This window comes from Typopeltis vanoorti, chromosome 20 (genome assembly GCF_054136105.1).
Source record: "Typopeltis vanoorti isolate ZY-2024b chromosome 20, IOZ_Tvanoo_1.0, whole genome shotgun sequence".
NCBI lineage: Eukaryota > Metazoa > Arthropoda > Arachnida > Uropygi > Thelyphonidae > Typopeltis > Typopeltis vanoorti.
The window spans coordinates 12,932,509-12,956,760 of NC_143568.1; the positions used below are offsets into that span (position 1 = coordinate 12,932,509).

General features: G+C 35.5%; 1 protein-coding gene across 1 annotated transcript in view; it reads left to right on the forward strand.

The window, feature by feature from the left end:
- LOC150095241 (uncharacterized) overlaps positions 1–24,252 on the forward strand; it is a 267,888-nt gene that overhangs the window by 219,881 nt on the left and 23,755 nt on the right. The window contains exons 14-15 of the mRNA XM_090410764.1: positions 5,926–6,025; positions 15,380–15,535. Coding sequence (XP_090266890.1) covers positions 5,926–6,025; positions 15,380–15,535 — 256 coding nt within the window. The remainder of the gene's footprint in view (positions 1–5,925; positions 6,026–15,379; positions 15,536–24,252) is intronic.

Sequence of the window (24,252 nt, forward strand, 5' to 3'; positions counted from 1 at the left end):
TTGGTATCCACTGAAAGTAAATTAAACTTACCAACTGATCCTAACACATCAGATGATGTATTGAATATTTTTGCAGAGGAAGAGATGGACACTAGCTATCCTTACTTCCCAAAATCAGCTGATAAACCTGACGAAGTTGAGGATTTAGTCTCCTGAAAATCAGACAATTATGCAAAGCACACCAATAAGAAATTGGTGTGCCTTTCATGCATCGTCCACTCAGAGTCTTTATGTTGAAGCAAATAGACGAAAATAGTTATCTTTTTACTATGCCCGAAAAATAAAGTCTCTCCCAGAGCATCCTATGTAGAATAATTTCTTTATTCTATTTTGGGAAGCTCAGTATCACATACATCAGACTGCCATATGTCCTTTTGGTATAACATGTTAACCAGATTATGTGAGCATTTAGCATGAATGTTAGCTACATTACCTGCACCAAACATAACAGCATTTCTCCATGACAGGTTTATATTCCATCCTACAACCTCTCACTTTGTTTACTATAGAAGTCTCATACTCCATTGTCTGTCTAGCTGTAATGTTTAATGCATTCAGAGCAGCCCACTCTGATTTCTTGCCCTTCTGTACCGATGGTTCAAGAACTGACACCTGTGTTGACTGTGATCACATTTGATTGCAGTAATTATACAGCAGAGTTGCATGCAATTCAACTTTCACTTGTGCATATAAGTGTGTGATTTATATAGCCTCAATGAGTTCTTTACAGGCTATCTTATCCCTTGTGTATAGTCCACATCCAGTTCTCATGAGGTGTTACAACTGTTGTACAAAATAATGACCCTTAATTTTGATGTTCAGTTGTGCTGGATTCCCAGCCACATTGGAATAAAGAGAAATGAGACTGCAGATGCAGCTGCTAGATCAGCTCTTACTTTTTTGATGTACTGTTTGACAGTACCATATACACACTGATCATTTTTCTAATCATAGGTGACTTTTTAGGCATTGTGCACAATGTATTCCTGGTGAGATTTTTACAAGATAATTCACCATTACTTTCCAAACTCCCAACTTAATTTGGGCTTAGGACCAGCATATGACTGGGACATATTCATGACTGTAATCATGTGTGTTCATGAGGCCATTTGCCTGTTCAGAGGGGATGAAAAACCCGAGTTTCTGGGTGAAAAAAACCCCTACCTCCATATGAGACCAGCTAACTCACCTTTAGTCGAAAGAGACCAGATAAAGGTTCATCACATCACTGTCGAGAATCGAACTCTGGTCTTTCTGACCAAGAGCTTCATCTATACTGACTGAGCTATAGACTAACCATATACAGACTACATACAGTTTATATGATCAGAGCTAATTGCCCAATGGCAATCATCATGGCAGGAAGCACTGACAAACAAATTGATGATATTAAACATTGGCAGTCTTGTCATTAGAATCATTGGCAGTCTAGTCATTGTAGAATCATTGGTAGTCTAGTCACTGTTGAATCTCATGAAAGAGAAGAAAGGAAGTTGTTCTTGCTAAGCTCCACATAGGTCACAGTCATCATACACATTCTTATTTACTAAGGGCTGATGACCCACCTATGTGTGAAAATGCAACATGTAACATTTATATACATACATATACATTTATATATATAAATAAATGTATATATAAATATACATTTATTTATATATATCTGGTACTCCCCAGAATATGTAACAAAAGTAATCCTGAGCTGTGCAATCGAGGTGCTTGGTGAGACATCTGGAAAGATTAGAGAGCAGAAGGAGGGTTGATGGTGGAATAATGATGTACAAGTGGCAGTGACAGCTAAGAGGAAGGCAAAGCAGAAGTGGGATGAGTCAAGAGTGGAAGAGGACAGAGAGGTGTACAAAGAGAGAAAGCAAGAAGCCAAGAGCGTTGTGGCACAGGCAAAGGCCATGGCATATCAAGATCTGTATGATCATTTAGAAACAAAGGAAGGACAGAGAAAAATTTACCAACTAGCGAAATGTAGAAATAAAGCAGCTAAGGACATCTTACATGTGAGGCAGATCAAAGATGCTGAAGGAAGAGTATTATGGAGGGATGTGGACATAAGAAACAGATGGAAAATATACTTTGAGGGACTTCTGAATGAGGAAAATGCAAGGACTCACAGAGGAGATGGCAGCCTTCTGAGGGGATGGTGCAGAACATCAGTAGAATGGAAGTGACGGAGGCCATGAAGAGGATGAGGAATGGAAAAGCGGTGGGCCCCGACAGAATTCCAGTGGAGGCATATAAGGCACTGGGGGAAGAGGGAATTGACCTGCTGTGGGACCTGTTCATGAAAGTTTGCCAACAGGAAAATATACCCGAGGAATGGAGGGAGAGTACTCTTGTTCCCATCTACAAGGGTAAAGGGGATGCACAAGACTGTAAAAATTACAGAGGAATAAAGTTGATGTCCCACACAATGAAGATCCTAGAAAGGGTTCTTGATGGTAGATTGAGGGAGGAGGTGGAGATTGCAAAGGAACAATTTGGCTTCATGCCTGGTAGATCAACAACAGATGCTATCTTTGGGTTACGACAGATGATGGAAAAATATCGAGAGAAACAAAGGGAGCTACATCTGGTATTTATTGATCTGGAGAAAGCATACGATAGAGTGCCAAGGCAAGAAGTCTGGAGGTGTCTGAGGGAGAAGAAGGTGCCGGAGAAATATGTCAGGTTGGTGCGGGAAATGTACAGAAATGTGAAGACAAGTGTTCAGACCTGTTTGGGACAGACAGAAAGTTTTCAAGTAACAGTTGGCTTGCATCAAGGGTCAGCATTAAGTCCGTTTCTGTTTAATATTGTGATGGAGGTGGTAACAGAGGAGGTGAGAGAAGATGCACCTTGGACAATGTTGTATGCAGATGATATCTTGCTGTGTGTAGATTCAAGAGAAGAAGCGGAAACTAAACTGGAAAGATGGAGAAAAGTACTGGAAGAGAGAGGTATGAGACTGAGCAGAAGTAAGACAGAGTATATGTGTTGCGCAGTGGGCTGTGGCCAGGAGACAGACCTGGAGCTGGAAGGAAATGTCATCAGGAAGGTGAGAGACTTTAGATACTTAGGTTCAACAGTGGAAGAAGATGGAGGAGGTGAGAAGGAAGTGGGATGCAGGATACAAGCAGGTTGGAGGAACTGGAGGGAGATGGCTGGAGTGTTATGTGATAAGAGGGTGCCGATCAATCTGAAAGGCAAAATTTATAGGACAGTAGTGAAGCCAGCTATGACATATGCTATAGAAACTGTGGCCCTGAGGAAAAATAACATTAGCAGGATGGAAGTAGCAGAGATGAGAATGCTTAGGTGGATGTGCGGTGTGACCAGAAAGGATCATCTGAGAAATGATTATGTTAAGGGAACAGTGAAAGTTACGAACTTAGGAGCGAAAATACAGGAGGCAAGGTTGAGATGGTTTGGTCATGTGATGAGGAGGGAAGACGAATATGTGGGAAGAAGGGTCATGCAGATGGATGTGCAAGGAAGGCGGAAGCGTGGGCGGCCAAAGAAGAGATGGAGGGAGCTGGTAGAAGAGGACTTGAAGATGAAGAACTTGGATGTGGTGACAGCCCAAGACAGGAAGGTGTGGAGGAGACTCATAACAAACAGTGACCCCACTTAAGTGGGAGAAGCTGCAGAAGAAGAAGAAGAAGAAGACTCCCCAGAATATGTAACAATAACATTTTCATATTCTGGGGAGTACCAGACTTCAGATGAGAAAGGAATGAAATTTTTACCTATCTGACAGATGTTATCAGTCTCATACAAATTGCATGACTTTTTACAAATAATTTTACAAAGAATTTATACAAATACGTTTAATTATAAATTCTATTTATATGTAGATACTGCATTGCTTAACTTACATTTTTGTACGTATGTGTTATTTACTAATTTATCTCTTTATGACTATTTATTAATATCTTGTGTACTACTGCTCTTGTGCAGTATGACCTTGTGCCAATAAACTATAAATCATCCAACGAACCAGTCTCGGCTAACTTTTCAAATATCTTAACCACCGCTTCTGAGACATTAATCAGTGTAATTTGAAACCCTAGTCTTGGAGCCTAAATTGTGCAGTGGAACTAATTTCTCCTTTGTTCACTCTCTTGAATAGGTTTTAATATAGGTATATTATACCTATTATTATTATCCTGTCCTGTCCTATCAGGTGTCTTTTCCCTCCAGGAGATTGACTACTATGTGTCTCCACCATGTCCTATTCTGCGCCTCTGCTGCATTCCTCATATGAGAGATAGGTCCAGTTTTCTATATTTTTCATCCACTCCAGTCTTTGCCTTCCTCTCTTTCTCTTTCCCTCAATATTATTAATATAGGTATAATTAATTAATACCTATATTAAATGGCCTACTTAGAGAAACTGTCATTTCTCTTGCACTTTCCTGTAACGCACACTGATATTTCATCCATTCTTACAGTTGTATCAATATTGAGATTTTTGAATATCATAAACATCTCCAGTTCATCTACTTCTATTCTCATCTCAATAATTGCTCTCTCTACCTCGATAATTGCTACATTATCTCCACCTGTATGATACATGTAGAGATCACTCAGTAATGTCACCTCCTTACCATCAGCATTCATTAAAGTCATCCTTCCATAATCATTCCTCCCATTTTCTCACCATATATATCAGAAGAATTCTCTGTGATTTCTTTTTGGCCTGCTATCCCAATTGTCTCTCATAATCTGATTTTTTTTTCCTATTATACCTATTATTATACATACATACTAACCGTACCATGTTAGTCACCCTTCTTGCGTGTGGTTTGTATTACTCGTGAACTCACTTTTCTCTTTATCGCTTTTCACTTTTTAATCACTTTATTTGTATTATTCGTGAACTCACTTTTCTCTTTATCGCTTTTCACTTTTTAATCACTTTTCCTTATTTGCCTTCTGTAATTTTCTACTTTTGAAGCTCTTTCTGGAAGAGGCTACTCATCCATTTAACTCCCATTCTACATTCCTTAAATATTCTCTTGACCCTTTCCCCATACATTATTAGCATCCTTCCTTTGCGATTTCTTAAGCCATGACACTGCTCCAAGCTAACTCCCAGTCACAAGCTTTGTCCTACCACTTCTTAATTGAAAATTCCACTTGCTTAGCCACCTCTAGATCTAGGCTACATGGTGTCTCTCCTAATTTAGAAGTGAAATGTGATTTAGAAGTGAAAATAATTTTTTCACTTCTAAAAAATAAAATAAATCCTAATTTAGAAGTGAAAGTTCCCAGATGAGTCTTTGACTCTATGAGGTCTTGGGGGTAATAATAATAATAATAAATGATTACCTTGATTATGGACAAATTTTCTGATGCTATCAAGATCCAGTACTCTTAAATTCTAGGTGCCTTCCATCCCATGTTGTTTCAGTTACCTGAAATGGGATGGATTATCTCTCTCAATAGCTACATAAATTCCATTTACTTCCCTCCCTCTTCTCTTTCCTCATTTCAATCTATGTATCACCATAGTTGAATCTCATAATTATTCACCTTGTGTTCGTTAGGCTAATTTGTTGACGCATGTTATTCATATCTCTTTTGTCTCCCTCCTGTCCTATAGCAGTAAACAACTATATGTTTTGTCCTGTTGGCTTATACATCATACATAGCTTCAGCTTCAAATGTAATGCCTTCATCAACTGCATTTTCCTACTGAATTTCTGATTTTACAGGTCACAATTCTGCTATCATTTAACAAAACCCCTCCCCACTCTTGTTTGCCCTATCTTCCCCAACAATACATATTATTCTTTACATTTTATACATGTAGCATCATCTTCCTCTCTTAACCAAGTCTCATTGATAATTAGTTTTATAATTAACATAATTTCATTCATATAAGGCACATGTATGAATCGTAATACATGTAGTTTGTTTGCCTTTCAGTTTCGAAGAACAGCCAAAACTTTGTGTTGCATTGCTAAAGGGATACCAATTATAAGTACCAGGTGGTTACATGAATGCAAATCAGCCTTTTCTTTTATTGGTCTGTGTTGTATTGTATTATTAATAATAACTTAAATGTTGCTATAACATTTATAAAAATAATAAGCATAATCTTGAATAAAAAGTTTTCAAACATTTCATTTATATTGTTTTTAATTACCAGGTGCTATTATACAATTATGTATAACTTTGCTGTATAGTACTTAGTTTTATACTATCTAACATTCATTTGTTTAAGTATAAACAAATTATAACAAATATACTGTTTGTTTATTTGTTATAATATATCCACCAGTGCCTAGTAGATATCTAGGCTCTGGTGCAAAGAGTACCAGCATCTGGTACTCTTTGCACCAAAGAGGAATTGGATCCTGTGTATGTAAATGAGCTCTGGGCCACAGTAAACTATGTTGTCAAGTGCAGCAAGGATAACAAAGGGATGAAAAATCATTTTTTCCTTCAAGAGCAAGTGCAGAAAATGCATTCATAAAATTATTCTTAATGTTATGAATTATTGAAATGAATTCATTCATAAATGCACAGCCACATAGCCTGCAATTGTGCTAATTCTCAGCTCTCTGCAACAGCAAGCAAAAATTCACTTATACCCCAAGCTTTGGCTTTACTCAGCAGCAAATAAAGCTTACCATTGTGCTTTGATATCCATTCTGCTCAGAGATCAGGCAGAAATCTGCAAAGGACAAGAATCCTCTCTTCATACTATTGTAGTATGAAGAGCAGATTCATACTATTGTAGTATGAAGAATAGTATTGTAAATACTATTGTAGTCTCATTCAGAAAGTTCTGTCTTTCATAGGTTTCTTGAATTCATAAATTATAATATTCAGACACCTCGATCAGTGCTGATAAGACTTTTATTTACCATTATACCACCAATAGCAACCCTTGAGCATATTAAGTCACATTTCTTCCCTCAAAACAACTTATTTAAATTATTCAAATTCACCATACACTGATTATTTTTCATCATCAGTTTCCTGATATGTATCCTCAAGGAGTGTTCAGGTAAACTATAACATCACAATATGATTAAATTTACATTATTATTAATCTCTTATCAACAATTTGCCTCCAAATTAGCCTGTGACTTGTTAACACTCCAATATTGTCATATCTAACATTCTGTTCTTCTACAACACTTCTGATTAAATCAGTCTGCCTAGATCTTGGTCTTCCTCTGGGTCTCTTTTCCTATCATCTTAGCATCAAACACCTGTTTTGCTTTTCATTTCTTCCTCCATTCTATTTAAGTAACCACATCACTTTAGATTAGCTCTGCTCACATATTCATGAGGAGTGCAAACAGTGTCAAGTTTCTTCCTTAATGGCTCCATTTTTAATCTGATTCTGCCATTGGTACCACCTGTTCAGGCCAATAATATTTCTCAGAATTCTCATATCTGAAGTCTATAATTTTTGACGAAATGCTTTATTTCTAACCCAAATCTCAGACATAAAACTTAAAACTGGTTTATACTCTGTCTTGTATACTGCTAGTTTAGTATTTTAGCTAAATTCTCTTATTCCATATAAATCTTTTCAGCTGGCTTCCTACCATACTAGTTTTGCTTATTCTGTTCTGTTTCCAAGTTATTTGCCAACTTCACTAAAAACTGCCTAAAGAGATGAAATATAAAACTTCAGTTTTATATTTCATTTTTCTGTTCCTGCCTATTTTCATAGTTTTAGTATATTTATTGTTGATTTTCATGTCAATTTTATTACAACTTATTTATTTTAGTTAGAGAATCCTCAAGACTTGCATCAAATATGTTTAGCTATACATCATTATCTGCATAAAGCGAAGAGCTAAGTTTGATATCTCTGATTCTAATATTAGATTTAACACCGCTTTCCTTCATAATGCAATCCATATAGATATTGAATAAGAGTGGAGATAATGTGTATCCTTGTCTTACCCTGATTTTGCATCAAATCATTTTCCTGTATTTCCTTCAGTTATAACTGCTGACTTACAAAACATTATATCACAGTTTTAAATATAGACTGTGATATAATGTTCCATTTATTCCCATGTAACTGTAGTGTTTTCGAAAGCTTTTCTCTCAGCAGCTTGTTGTATGCTTTTTCCTGATCTATAAAACTTAAATACAGATTCTTGTCATATTACCATGATTTCTATTTGTCCTAAAGTGAAAATCTGATCTTGACAATCTCTATTTGTCCTGAACCCAGCTTGTTCTTTCCAAGTTTCTCTTCCACAATTTTTCTCATCCTCTTTTCAAGTATGCTTTCACAAATCTTACTTGGAACACTTAGTAGAAAATTCGTCTATAATTCTCACATTCAGCTTTATTCATTTTTTTATAGGTAAGCTTTCTTTCTCTAAATCCAGATTAATTTAATAATAAGGTGGTACACCTTTTGGCAACTCGTATAAGTAAATATGACCTCTCCATTGCTTCTGCCTTAGTATCACTACTTCTAGGTCTGGCTCCCACTGATGAGACCTCAATAAAGGTCGAAACCGGTCCGGGTAGTGGCCTTTCCTTTAATGCATAGCATTATACATGTCTGCAAGGAGATGTGCTTTGCATTATGGGAGATACTGAGACAAGGAGTGATGAGAGCTTGGTCCACCTTTACTACGAGTTGCCTCAGTCCTGAAGATACTTCAGGCACAAACTTTGTTTGCTTATACTTGGATGAAGAATTAAACTAAATTTATTATAGTCTAACCAAGTGGAAAATAAACTTCCAAGTGCTCTACTCTAATCATCTGGAATTTGACCTTCTGACTAAGCTTTCTGAATTATGCAGTGTAGTCACTACAGAACTTTTATACCTCCATATCTGAGCATTTCTTGTCGAATATTATCTACTTCAGCTGCCGTTCCATATTTCAGATTTTTCGTGTTTTTTTCCTACCTCAAGTATTCATACGTACTCCTATTTGCATTCCTTTGGAATCTTGTGTCTTCTCTCCACATGAACTTGGCCACATCTTTATGTTGGAACGTTGTGTTAGTAATTAGTCGATATGCTGAGCAGAAATTACTGCTATGTTAGTGCATGTTTTGTTGAAACAGTCTTTCAAAGTATTCTTGAAATCCTATCTTAAATAGGGATTACCAGACATTTAGAATATCCCATGTGACTTTTATCAGCTTTGATTCCTTTTATGGTACTCTTTCCTCCATTTCTAAACTTCTTCAATAGCATCCAGAACATATTTGCACCTTTCTGATATTTATCTTCTATATTCTTACTGATATCGTCTCATGACTTGTGTTTAGCTGCTTTTACACATAGCTTAGCTCTCTTACATTTTTCTCTGTATTCTTTTAGAGCATGTGCCGACTTATTTGATAGGAATGTTTGGTATGCTTTCTTCTTTTCCAGGACTGCTTCTTTAACTTCTTGTGTCCAATATTGTATTCTTATATTTCTATCCTGACAGACAACTTTACCATATGCCTATCTAGCTGAATCAATTATTGTTTTCTTTAGAGTCCCCCACTGAGACTGCAAGGTTTGGTTCTTGTTTTTGAACTTTTATTTTTTTCTTTAGTAATGTTCGTATACTGCGTCCACAGTGAAAGCTGCTCAAGTTTAATTCTTTTTAAAACTTTCTTACATACTGTTCTTTTCAATGTTCAATTCTCTTGCTTAAAACTAAGTGATGGTCATTTCCAGTGTCATGTCCTCTATACACTCTTGTATCATGAACCAACATGAAGATAAGAATGTCAACTATGACATAACCAATGAAGCATTTCTTATTTCTTGTGTCTTCTCTCCACATGAACTTGGGCACATCTTTATGTTGGAACATTGTGTTAGTAATTAGTCGATATGCTGAGCAGAAATCCATCAGATACCATTATTATTAACCTGCCCTTTTCTCCAAATTTTCCCAAACATTTCTATATACTTGGTGGGATTCACTTCTTGCTTTTCTGTTTAGATCTTCAACAATTACACCTTTTTCCATTTTCTTTATTATTATTATTATTATTATTATTACTGTCCAAGACTCATCTGGGAGGTCCTTTTATCATACACACAGCTCATCATACCGTACTTTAAACACACTCAAATCCTCTGCAGACTACACTCTCAGGCATGGCATTCCAATCATTCACATCTCTGCATGAAAAAAACCTGCTTCTCACACCCTCTTTATACAGTTTCCAGGGATGACCTCCAGTTCTCTCCTGATCTCCCACTAATTTCTGTAGAACCTCTCCAGCATTGATCCTATAACAACCCCTTATCCACCAGACTCTGCAAGTTGCATCTTCTCAATCTTTCCTCATACTCGACATTCCAGAGGTTAGAAACTACTTTAATCAGTCACCTCTGGACCCTTTCCAACATCTCTTCATCCTTCTGAAAACCAGGTGACCAAATCTGGGTACAATAGTCCATGTGTGGCCTAATCAAAGCCTTGTACAATGGAACAAAAATCTCCCTACTTTCTACAAGTCAGTGTCCTCTGCATCATTCCCAGAAGCCTTTGCATTGTCTTCACAATTTTGGCAATGTGTCCCCTAAATTTCATATCCTTATCCACTATCATCCCCATATCTCTTATTTCCTCCACCTCCGACAATATATCCTCACCAAGCATAAATTCTGCATCTCATTTTTGTTTTCCAAATTTTAAAACCTTACATTTTGCAACATTGAACTCACATCCCCATTCCCAATTACTCAATGTATTCAAGTCTTTTTGTAAGGCCACAACATCTTCTCCACTCTTCACAGTTTGTCTCAACTTTGCATCATCTGCAGACAACTGAATATCTCCATCCAAATCTTCACCAATATCATTAATATACAAGTTAAACAGCAATGGCTCTAAAACAGACCCCTGAGGCACACCACTAGTAACTTTCTTTTTCCTGATATCGCTTCCCCATACACAACTTGTTGATACCTATCAGATAGCCACTCTCCAATCCAATGCACCAATCTAATATCCAACCCCAAACCTGGTTTTGGGGTTGGATATTAGATTTGAACTATGCCCACATAACTCTACTTGAAACTGCTTTCCAGTCAAGAACTTTATCTTCATGTTGGATGTTGAATGCTATCACTCCTCCTTCCTTTCCTTGATCATTATTGTCCAAATATAATATCCTATACTTATTATTTAGTAAGAGCTCACCTCATTTTGTCTTCTTTCTCTGTAATTCCAGTTATGTCCACATGGTACTTTTCCAGTTCTCTTGCAAGTTAGATTTCCTCTCCATTAATACTCCTTATGTAGATAGTTTCTATCTTCATTTCTTCTGATGCATGGTTTGTTCAAAGAAATGATGAATTCAGTAATTCAGTGTACAATAAAAACAATTGAGTTTATCAAATAAAATAATTCAATGTACAGAGATAAATTAAATGCGAAACTATATTTAAGATTAAATTGACCTTTCCTCCTGACATCATCATAAATTATCTAATGCATTATTAAGAGTGTACAAGATACTATGTAGCATTATATCATTAAATTCGCATTATTATCAACTTCCTCTCATCACTTTTCCTCTAAATTAATCTATTATTTGTCAGCACTATAATATTATAAGATCTTATATTGCAATCTTCTAAAAGCACTTCTAACTGCATTCCATTACTGATAGATCTTATTCTTTCTTTTCTTTTTTTTTTTTTTCACCATCTCGGCATCAAACAACTGTTTTGCTAACCTTTCTTCATCTGTTCTGTTTAAGTGATCATAGCACACCTTAGATAAGCTTTGTTCGTGTATTCTTGAATGCTAAGAATGTCTAATTTTTTCCATTTGTCTTCATTTTTCTTGATTCTGCCACTGGTGCCATGAGTTCACTCTCCTCATTTTTCTTAGAGGAGTGAACTCATTGAACTCATTTAATTATTCAAAATTAGTTTGAATATTTTCGTTAATTTCTCCCTTAATTCATATAAGTTTATTCAACTGGCTCCCACCACATACTAGATATGCTTATTTTGTTGTCTCCTTTGAAATATAATTATCAATTTTTGCCATTGCACAACAATACAACATAAATCTACTAGATACACACACAAAGTAACTAAAATTTGAAATTAGTGTTTGAATTAAGGATTTCAGAGGATTAAATTGTATTTCCAGAGAGTTAGAAATAAAACTTCTTTAATAAATTCACTGTAATGCAATGTAATGAAACAAAAATTTGGAAATTATGTGAAGAAAATAAAAATTTTGAGTGCATTCAGAATGAAGCTGAAAATTCACTCAATTCTTGTTTCTTATATAACTCTGGAGGTCCTGATCTTTACTACATATTTTTCTCAAATATCCAAAAATGTTCGTTGTACTTATAGATTCACCACTGCACAGTTGGTGTTTTTGTTCCTGCCCATTTTCTTAGTTATCTAATTTTTGTGCCAAATTTGTTGCTACAGTTATTCAGTTTAGTTATGAAATCCTGATAACTTGCGCTGGATTTATTTAGGAATGTAATATCAACTACATTAAATAATTAAATTTAATAACTTCAACATTGATATCAGGTTTAATGCCACTTTCCTTCATAGTGTGATCCAATATAAGATATATGGATCACATTGATATGATCACCTGAAGGATGCATGTAAAAGAAACAAGAAAGTAAACCTTCAAATATAATTGCTTGTAAACAATGTCTGTCATGTAGATACAAATGCATGTTGTATAGCAACAATATCAATAAGTAACTACATAGATATAATTGCATCCAGTTATTGTCATCTAGTTGCCAGTTGATACATGCTCTGATTCGAACTGATTTCAATATATATGCATCTTTATTTGTTTTAGAAAATTTACTTTACATAAATTTTGTGCTTTCTGTAACCAGTGACTGCATTATATACAGCTGCTACGCATATTTTCTATAAATAAAAATTTGAAAGTGGATGTTAGGACAAATGAGTTTAGTTAGATAGTATGTTTAGTGCTACAATAAATCTGTTTCTGGCATGCATGTACCCTACCAGTCACTGAATTAGAAACTTTTATTTTATGTATAGGCATGCAGCTGCCAATACCAATCCTCTTTAGTTCGCCTGTGCTTAGTTCGGTGAGATATGGGTTCAGAATAGTCTTCATTAAATGCTTTGGTCAATTGCTGCACACAGGAAGTTCTGTTTGTCTGTATTAAGACAATCTGTCAGGAACGGCAACCTCGTTCCTGACAGCAGTTCTGTTTGAATAAGTGTTTAGCTCTGCTTACATATCCTTGAACATTAACACTGTCAAGTTCTTGTCTGATATCGTCATTTTTAAAAAGGTTCTGCCACTGATGCCTTTTTTTAATGTGTAGCAACAACTACATAAGATGCAAAACCTGTAACACATTATTGTCATGTAAACAAAGCTAATGGTTGTAGTCATTGAAGAAGACAGCATGAGGGCAACTTTTTTTTAAAGAACAGTAGTAGTTCTGTGTTTTAGGTCATATAGAATGATAGAAGAAAAAAGAAGTTGGTTTGATGGATTTGAAGCTGAATATTAAATGGATGCTGACCAGCAGCTGCTCATGATCTTATAGTCTTAGAATTCTAAAGTAGAGGAATACTACTACTTCATAAATGTTTTCCTGGGAATAAGGTCCTTGAAAATAGCTGTGAGTCAGTTCTTTAATGTTTTCTAGAAGTCATATCTGTGTTCTCCAATCTTTGATCAATTCTTTTATTGCTATGCCTTCTCTTAAGATTCATAAAGTTAAACTGCTTTGAACACTGTCTTGTTTGCTCCTAACCTGCTGTTTTTGGCTTATTTCTCACCTATACAGTATAACTTTATTCAACTGCTTTCTGGTTGTACCAGCCTTAATTAGTGTGTCTGATTCCATCTTTAATTTACCAACTTCAGTACAAATTGTTTGTAAATAACTAAAATCTGTGGCATGTTCTATAGGTTAATGAGACCGCATTTAACATTTTTCATTGTTGTCTTGTTTTCAAGTCTGGTGCCAATGACTTGCATACCAAATTTATCTCAGCAATTATTTATCTAGTTTTCAAGGTGCTTGCTTCAGATTTAAAGGATAATGGCATCTGCATAATATTATATATATATATATATAATATTATACACACACACACACACACACACACACATATACATATACACATAAAGATAAGCCGAAAATTTGAAATGTTTTTATGTCACGTTTTTTGTCTTACTGGCTTACCAGCCCGGAACTCGGGGAGTTGGGTGCCGTAGGTACGGGGGGGGCTCTGCCCCGTATATATAATTAAAGAAATTTAATGACTAGAAGCCAAAAGATATCGAAATAGAAAAAAAAAAAATATATATATATATATATATATAAATATTTTTTTATTTATTATTAGTAATTATTATTATTGGAAAGGATATGAAACTGATGACATGGATAAGAGTGTATGTGCAGTATCCTGTCAAATGCTATGTAAAATTTAGCCACATCAACATATAGTCATTTTCCTTCATTCAAATAGCTGTCACTTTATTGTAGAAAGTCATGAAATTACTGGGGCAAAACCTGCCATTCTCAAAGCACACTATTTCCTATAGAGAATCATGTTCCTTTCCATCCTGTTTCTGAATTTATAACCAACTTTTCTGATATTGTAACCAACACTCCTGAGAGACTAATCAGTCTGTAATTTGATACTTCTGTCATGGAGTTTCTTTTATGTAATTCAACCATTTTTTACTTTTTTTTACCTCACTCATTTGAGCCTTGTTATATACTGCCAATTCTGTGCTTTTATTCACACTGATATTTTGTAATATCATATACACTTCCATTTCATTTATTTTTGATTCTTACATTAGTCACTGTATTACCTGCCTAAATGATACAAATTCAAAAAAGTAACTACTCAGCATTTCAACTATTTCTTCTTCTGTCACCTTTCTATGCCATCTGTATTCCTTAAATACTTATATGTGCACTTCATATAATACATATGATTTTAAAAGAATTGTTTAACAAGTTATCTACCTATATAACAAGTATAATAGGACTATATTCTTCAATTATTGTGTTGATAGTTAATATCAGGATCAGTTTTGTCACTTATAAGCTCTCTAAGTAATAATAATTGCTAATCATTTAGATTATTTGAATTAGCAGTATTATACTCAAAAGAACTGGAAAATGGAGAGAGAGTCAGACAGGAAAGATCTCCAAGTTCTCTTTTTCACATTCAAAAAAAAAAAAGAAGTTATTGAGTCCAACTAGAATCAGAGTGCTATAGGTGCCAAATCAAGAGATATGTGTAAAGTTTAATGACAAATAAAAGTAATTTCACTAGAAAGTAATAACTATTATATTGATACCTGTTTTGATAGTTTGCATATTTGCCTTATCTAGCATGTATATAAATAACAGTTTTTGTGCTATTTTCTAGATCATTTACCCTTTCTAATCAAGGATAAAAATGCTGAGAAACAGTATAGATTTAATCTTGAGCAAACATTAAAAATATCTGCGGGTAATCCACTTCTGAAAGATTGGAGCATACATGCAACATCTAAAGTAGTTCCTGAACCTAATCAGATGAAAGGTTGGTGTTTCAACATCATGCTATAAATGTTATCACAACAATTAAACCGATGTCAAGAAAACTGAGTTTAATTAGATGACAGTAAATTCCATTTTTTTATGATAGTCCCATGCATTGTATTACTGTACTACAGCAAGCTGTAGTACATTAATACAACGGATAGGCAAGAAGCAATTTGTTCACATTTAGTTTGAAGAGCTGTGTATTGTATTCCTTGGGAAACACATAAGATGGAAAGCTGTTCCAGAGGACAGCAGTAGACAGAATAAAGGAGGAATGGGTTTGGAGTTGAACTGTAAAGGAGTGTTGAATAGTTCTTTACATATTTTAATGGATTTAACAAAGAGCATAGGAATTATTGATGCCAATTCAGATGAACATTGGTCATGGAAATAGAAGATTCCAGCAGTGGAAGCTCAGTGCCTGTGACAGAGTGGGTGCAGTGAACTGGGTCATTAATGAAATGAGTCATTAATCAACCTAATTACTCTTCTGTATTGAATCAGGTATCTTTAAAGAGCTCTTAGGGATCACCACCCCAGAAGTAAGAACAGTATTCAATGGTTGAGCAGATTTGTGATTTATATACTAGCTATACCAATCGCAAGCTGTTCTGAAGTTAAGTAATGCCTTGAGTGAAAGAGAAATCCTAATTTTTCAGATGTTGTGGAAATAGAAATTGCAATGTGCTTATGCCAAGAGAGGTTTGATGATAGAGTAATTTGAAAGAGAGAGAGAGAGAGAGATGTCATCATTTTATCTAGATATCTGAGTGCTATCAAGAGTAAAACTGTAAGTAAATAGTTCTTTTTTGTGGGAGGCAGAACTTGCATCACTAGCATTTTAACTGATGAGGTTATCCCAATATTCCCATCAAAGAATAACTTGGAGATCAGGATTTAGGGTAGGGCAGTTGGGGTGATTTGTGTAGTACTGTCATCAGCAAATCTGTGTATTAGGTTGGCAGTCAACTGGAGTAGGTAATTTTTAGAAATAAGATAATAGGAGATAGAACAGGGCCCTGTAGAATTCCAGCATTAGAAGATAAGGAACCCTCTACCATCACATGTAGCATGTATTCAGTCAGAAAGCTGATGATCCAGTTGCAGAAGTCACAGAACAGACCAAATGATGGGAGCCTACTTGATAGACCCTTGTGCTGGTTCCTGTCAATAGCCTAGAGATATCAAGAGCAACCACCCAAGACTCATCAGATTTTTCCATGGGATTTATCCAGAGATAGGCAACATAAGTAAGCAGATCCCCTATTTATCAATAACAAAATCCATATTAGTGATCATATATTAGTTGAGCACTTTTTCTTAATTCATTAATTTCTTCTATTGGATTATTACACATGTATCACAGAATAAAGAAAAATACTTTTTATTCTTACAAGTGGCATTAAAAATGCATTTCTTAAAATCTGTTGTTGTCTTTAGGTATAGTTGTCCCTCTTATGTGTTTCCTAAATAGTACAGTCTGCAGATCTTCAAATCCAATGTTAACAAATTCTTTTTTCCTGGACTCTCCAATAATCCATTATGTGTTTCTAGTAATCTGTAGTACTGGCATACTATAGATTTGAATAACTTCTTGTTTAATGGTGTTACCATTAAAATAAATAAATACCTTAGCTTTTTCTTTTTGTAAATAAATAGCAAATAATATATATTTTTTGTTGTTTTTGTTTAGTTTTGTTTTGTAAATGCGCATGATGTGATTATGTAATTCCTTGTGTACATGTATGTTCTGAAGTGCTATTCTTTAACTAATGTAGTGTAACTTAAGCAAAATGTGAGTGATGGAACAGTAAGAATGTTATTTTACGTTCACCACATATATTTAGTTAAAATCAACTTCTTTGACCTGAACGTTTAGTATTCCACAATCATTATTATTATAGACCTTCATAGAGCCAATAGACTTCTCGGTGGCAGTTTCTCTCAGCTAGCAACAAATCCATCATATCATACTTGAAACTCGTTCACACTCTTCACATTCACAGTACTATACCATTTGACAGTTCTGGCACAAGAGTAGTACTAAGACAGAATGTTTTCAGTTATGATCTCCTTTCTCATCAGTAGAAGAGTACCCCAGTGATTCTGTTCATATTGTAATCTGATTTGCAGGTTTGCAACTTCTTAGCAGCTGTGTAGTGCAAGTGCTGAATATTTTTATGTTCTTCCAGGCAGATCCCAGAGCAGCTCAATATCGACACTCAAAATCACAGCCTTCTTTGTCCATATACTTCACTCCAGGTATTTTGTGTGACAAAATAATTTCTACCTGCAAAAAGAAAGTACAGCCATGGGCTCATACTTCGTCCCTCTCCATAGCTAACTTTTACATGGAAGACTTCAAGCAATGAGCTCTAGATTCAGCAAGCTTAAAACCCAAATCTGACTTAGATTTGTTGACGATATATTTGCCATTTGTCCCATGGCTGCAAAACATTAAATACTTTCCTAAGTCACCTGAACAAAGAACGTAAACATATCTATTTTATCATTGAGATCGAAAACAATAACTCTCTTTCTTTTCAAGACTGCACTGGTCACATGTCTTCCCTCAGGCTATGTTTTCTTCATGATTTACTGCAAACCTACACACACAGGCCAAAATACACAATACACAAAAATTCATATCACCATCCACCACAAAAACTATGCATCATCAGCACCCTCAAAGATAGAGCCCTAACTGTTTGCTCCAATGAGCTGGCACTCAAGAAAGAATTTGAAATTATTAGTCAAACGTTCAGAAAAATCATCATTTTTTTTATTTTGGTTTAAGCCAGTAAGAATACAATTTGGTTGGCTAAATCCCAAATTGTCAGCCCATCCTCTTTCTTTCAGTATCCAGGTAGATACCTAACAGGGTGCACCACAAGAAGGTGAGATTGGACATTAGGTCAGAAGCCCTGATCAGTTCTCCACATTCCTTTAAAGGCTATGTGGAGGTCTCCTCTCAGTTATATAGCCTTAAGCACCCCAAATAGCTTCTCTCTTGGCAAGGTGCCAAGAGAGAAGCTATTCGAAATGCTATAGTTGTATGGTGTCAATGGGGCATTATATCAAGCAGTACTTAGTCTTTATTTGAGTTGTAAGTCAGCAGTTAGAATAGAAAGAAGTACAGGAAGGTGGTTTAATGTTAAATCTGGTGTCAGACAATGATGTACATTATCCCTTCTGTTATTCATTATCTATATCAATCACATTATGAAGGAAAGTGGTATTAAACCTGATATCAAAAGAGATGTTAATCTCGGCTCTTTGCTTTATGCAGATGATATTATACTTCTAAATAAATCCTCTATAAGTCTGCAAGATTCCCTGTCTAAAGTGAATAACTGTTGTAATATATATGGTATCAAGGTCAGCAATAACAGACAAAGACAATGAAAATAGGCAGAAGCATTGAAAATATCAATTTTTTGTGAATGAAGAACCTATAGAACAAGTGAAACATATCAGCTACTTAGGCACGATTTTTGTGAAGATGTTAAATTAAATATGGAAATAGGTGACAGAATCAACAAAGCTGGTATGGTAGGAAGTCAATAAATTTATATGGAATAAGAGAGAAATTAGCCAAAACACTAAATTAGCTTATACTAGACAGTGTTCAAACCAATTTTAACTTATGGATCTGAGAGCTGGGTCAGAAGTAAAACACTTGACCAAAGACTAGAGACCGCAGATATGAGAGTCCTGAGAAAGATTAGGGAGCATGAACAGATGGCATCAATCAATATCATATTAAAAACGAGGATATTAGGAAAGAACTTGACATTGTCAGCATCCAGGAATGTGTTAGCAGAGCTAATCTCAGATTTAAGCTAATCCCACTTAAACAGAATGGGAGAGGAAAGATTAGCTAAACAAGTCTTCTTTGCCAGGATGGCAGAAAAAAAAAAGACCCAGAGGAAGACAATGATGTAGGTTGATTGATACAGTAAAAAGTGCCTTAGAAGACAGAAATATAAGATCTGATAATGTTGGAGTCTTGACAAGTGACAGACTGATTTGGAAGAAAATTGTAGATAGGAAGTTAGTAATGATGTAATTTTTCATGTAGTATACTATCATATCCTGTACACCCCTTGAGGGTATATATATCAGTAATTTGATGATGATGATGTTCAGAAAAAATGGCTGCAAAAAAAAAAGTTCACAAAACCCTCCACATTAATACCATGAAAAGCAAAAAAGATTACAAGCATGCTATAACCATACCATACGTTAGGAGAATGTCAAAAAAAAAAAAGATAGAACACTACATAAATACAACAATCAGGCAACTTTCAAACCTCCTACAAAATTAAAAGGTATACTCAGTTCATCTAAAGATCCCCTTCCTAACTTGCCTAAAAGTGGTTTACAAAAATTCAGTGCACCTGCAACCTAACCTACACAGGGGAAACGGAATGCTCCACTCCAACAAGAAAAGGCAAACACAAATGCCACATTAAATTACTTCACTATGGTAAAATAAAACAGACCTGTTAGACCATGCACTTCAAACATGTCACAGAATCAACTGGAAAAGTACAAAGCCCCTACACCACACCAAAACTTAGTTTGAAAGAAATTTCAAGGAAGTTTGTAAGATGCTGAAACATCATCCTAATCTCAACAAGAATCATGAATTAGTAATTTCAATAATCTGAAGGACCCACCTACAACCTATATAGCATCCAAAACATGCTGGCAGAACTCCAACATAAGAAAATCTTAAAAGGATATTGTTTCACCGTAATTTTTTTTATCATCATCATCATCATCATCAAATTCCTGCTATGTACCCTCAAGAGGTGTACAGGATATGACAGTACTACATGAAAAAATTACATCATTACTAACTTCCTATCTACAATTTTCCTCCAAATCAGTCTGTTACTTGTCAAGACTCCAACATTATCAGATCTTATATTTCTATCGTCTAAGGCACTTTGTACAGTGTCAATCCCCCTATATCTTGGTCTTCCTCTGGGTCGTTTTCCTGCCAACCTGGCAGAGAACACTTGTTTTGCTAATCTTTCCTCTCCCATTCTATTTAAGTGACCATACCACCTGAGATTAGCTCTGCTAACGCATTCCTGAATGCTGACAATGTCAAGTTCTTTCCTAATATCCTCATTTTTAATATGATATTGCCATTGATACCATCTGTTCATGCCTCTAATCTTTCTCAGGACTCTCATATCTGCGGTCTCTAGTCTTTGGTCAAGTGTTTTACTTCTGACCCAGCTCTCAGATCATACCACCTGAGATTAGCTCTGCTAACGCATTCCTGGATGCTGACAATGTCAAGTTCTTTCCTAATATCCTCATTTTTAATATGATATTGCCATTGATACCATCTGTTCATGCCTCTAATCTTTCTCAGGACTCTCATATCTGCGGTCTCTAGTCTTTGGTTAAGTGAACATTACTAACTTCCTATCTACAATTTTCCTCCAAATCAGTCTGTTACTTGTCAAGACTCCAACATTATCAGATCTTATATTTCTATCGTCTAAGGCACTTTGTACAGTGTCAATCCCCCTATATCTTGGTCTTCCTCTGGGTCGTTTTCCTGCCAACCTGGCAGAGAACACTTGTTTTGCTAATCTTTCCTCTCCCATTCTATTTAAGTGACCATACCACCTGAGATTAGCTCTGCTAACGCATTCCTGGATGCTGACAATGTCAAGTTCTTTCCTAATATCCTCATTTTTAATATGATATTGCCATTGATACCATCTGTTCATGCCTCTAATCTTTCTCAGGACTCTCATATCTGCGGTCTCTAGTCTTTGGTCAAGTGTTTTACTTCTGACCCAGCTCTCAGATCCATAAGTTAAAACTGGTTTGAACACTGACTTGTATACAGCTAATTTAGTGTTCCGACTAATTTCTTTCTTATTCCATATGAATTTATTCAATTGACTTCCCACCATACCAGCTTTGCTGATTCTGTTGTCTATTTCTATATTTAATTTACCATCTTCAGTAAAAATCATGCCTAAGTAGCTGAAATGTTTTACTTGTTCCACAGGTTCTCCATTCACAACACAGTTGACATTTTTCAATGATTCTGCCTATTTTCATTGTCTTTGTCTTTTTATTGCTGACCTTCATACCATATCTATTACAACAGCTATTCAATTTAGTCAGAGAATCTTGCAGACTTGTAGCGGATTTATTTAGAAGTATAACATCATCTGCATAAAGCAAAGAGCTGAAATTAACACCTCCAATTGTGATCTCATGTTTAATACCACTTTTCTTCATAATGTGATCCATATAAATAATGAATAAGAGAGGGGATAATTTGAAACCTTGTCTGACACCAGATTTAACATTAAACCATCTTCCTGTACTTCCTTCAATTCTAACTGCTGACTTACAACTCAAATAAAGACTAAGTATTGCTTGATATAATGCCCCATTGACACCATATAACTGCAGCATATTGAATAGCTTCTCTCTTGGCACCTTGTCATATGCCTTTTCCAAATCGACAAAACTTAAATACAGATCTTTGTTGTATTCCCATGCTTTCTCGACTATTTGTCGTAAAGTGAAGATCTGATCCTGACAGCCTCTATTTGGCCTGAATCCAGCTTGTTCTTCACCAAGCTTTTCTTCCACAATTCTTCTCAACCATCTCTCAAGTATACTTGCATAGATCTTGCCAGGAACACTCAGTAGGGAAATACCTCTGTAATTCTCACATTCAGTTTTATTTCCCTTTTTATATATGGGTACTATGAGAGCTCTACTCCAATCATCGGGAATTCGTCCCTCTGTCCAGGCTTTCTGAACTATGCAGTGCAGCCACTGTAAGACTTTTATACCACCATACTTCAGCATTTCTGGTCGAATATCATCTACTCCTGTTGCCTTTCCACATTTCAAGCCTTTGATGGCTTTTTCTACTTCAAGTATGGATATGTATTCCTGACTGCATGCTTGGTCAGTGTTTTTTATCACTGTGCTGTCATCACTGCTTGTTTCATTTAGCAGTTTTTCAAAGTAATTACTCCATACTTCAAGGATATCTTTTTCTCCTGTTTTCATGTCACCTTTATCATCTCTAATTCCTTTTACAGCACTCTTTCCTCCATTCCTAAGCTTCTTCAACAACCTCCAGAATATTTTGCCACCTTCTTGATATTTATTTTCTATATTCTTGCCAAAGTCCTCCCATGACTTTTGTTTAGCTAGTTTTACACAGTGTTTAGTTTTCTTACATTTGTCTCTGTATTCTGTAAGAGTAAAAGCTGACTTATTTGCCAGGAACTTTTGATATGCTTTCTTCTTTTCCTTCACTGCCTCTTTAACTTCCTGTGTCCACCAGGGAGTTCTGATTTTTTTATCCTTGCACACAACCTCACCACATGCCTCTCTGGCAGAATCAATCAATGTTTTCTTTAGAGTTTGCCACTGAATCTTCAAGGTTTGATTCCTGTTCTCAAACTCTTTCATTTTCTTTTCAATAATCTTTCTGTATTTTAGTCTACAGTTCACATCTGAGAGCTGCTCAACTTTTATTCGCTTTAAAACTTTCTTATATGTTATTCTTTTCAATATGAAATTCAATTTTATCCTGCTCAAGACTAAATAGTGATCACTTCCAATTTTAAATCCTCTGTACACTCTGGTGTCCTGCACCAGGGAGAAAACATTACTATCAACAATAACATAGTCAGTTTTCTTATTCCTAGCCTCTTCACTCCATGTGAATTTATGCACATTTTTATGTTGGAACATGGTGTTAGTAATAACCAGTCCATGTCCTGAGCAGAAATCCAACAGATATTTGCCATTATTATTAGCTTTGCTCTTTTCTCCAAATTTTCCCAAAATATTTTTGTATGTCTCACAATCATTTCCTACTCTGCTATTTAGATCCCCAACAAGGACCAACTTTTCCTTTTTCATTATGTCAGTTGCTTTTTCTAAAGCCTCAAAAAAGTCCTCCACTTCTACCTTAGTAGAACCTTCTGTGGGACCATAGCCACAAATAAGTCTCATTGTCCAGTTCCCCATTCTCATATCTGCCCACATTACTCTACTTGAGACCGACTGCCATTCAAGAAGATTAGCCTCGTATTTTGTGTTGAATACTATGGCTACTCCTTCTTTTCCTTGATTGTCATTGCCTGAATATAACATTTTGTATTTATTGCTCAGAAAGATCTCACCAGTTTTGGTCTTTTTTGTTTCAGTCACCCCTATTATGTCGATCTGGTACTTATCTAATTCCTCAGCTAGCTCCATTTCTTTGCCATTCAGGCTTCTTACGTTGATAGTACCGATCTTTAACTCTGGTGATGTTGAGTTGGGGTTTGTTTTCAGATTTGTTCCAGTAGCTGACTTTTCACTGTTCGCCCTGTTTCACTGGCGAAAACAACGGGGGCCCTTGTTTAACCGGGCAACGCTCCAGCCAGCATGAAATTTTGTCATGTTGTACCATCATTTTTTATTTTGGTTTAACCAATAAGAATACAATTTGGTCGGCTAAATGACAAATTGCCAGCCCATCCTCGTTCGTTCAGTATCAAAGTAGATACTTCTGTATATCATTATACTTATATGTATTATATGTATATCAGAAAATATTTTTATGTTAATTTATTAATCATTTATCTTTTTTTTTTCTTATCAGAGGTCAGGCTAGTGTAAACAATTAACACAGCATTTAGATTTAGCTTAAGCTTACTT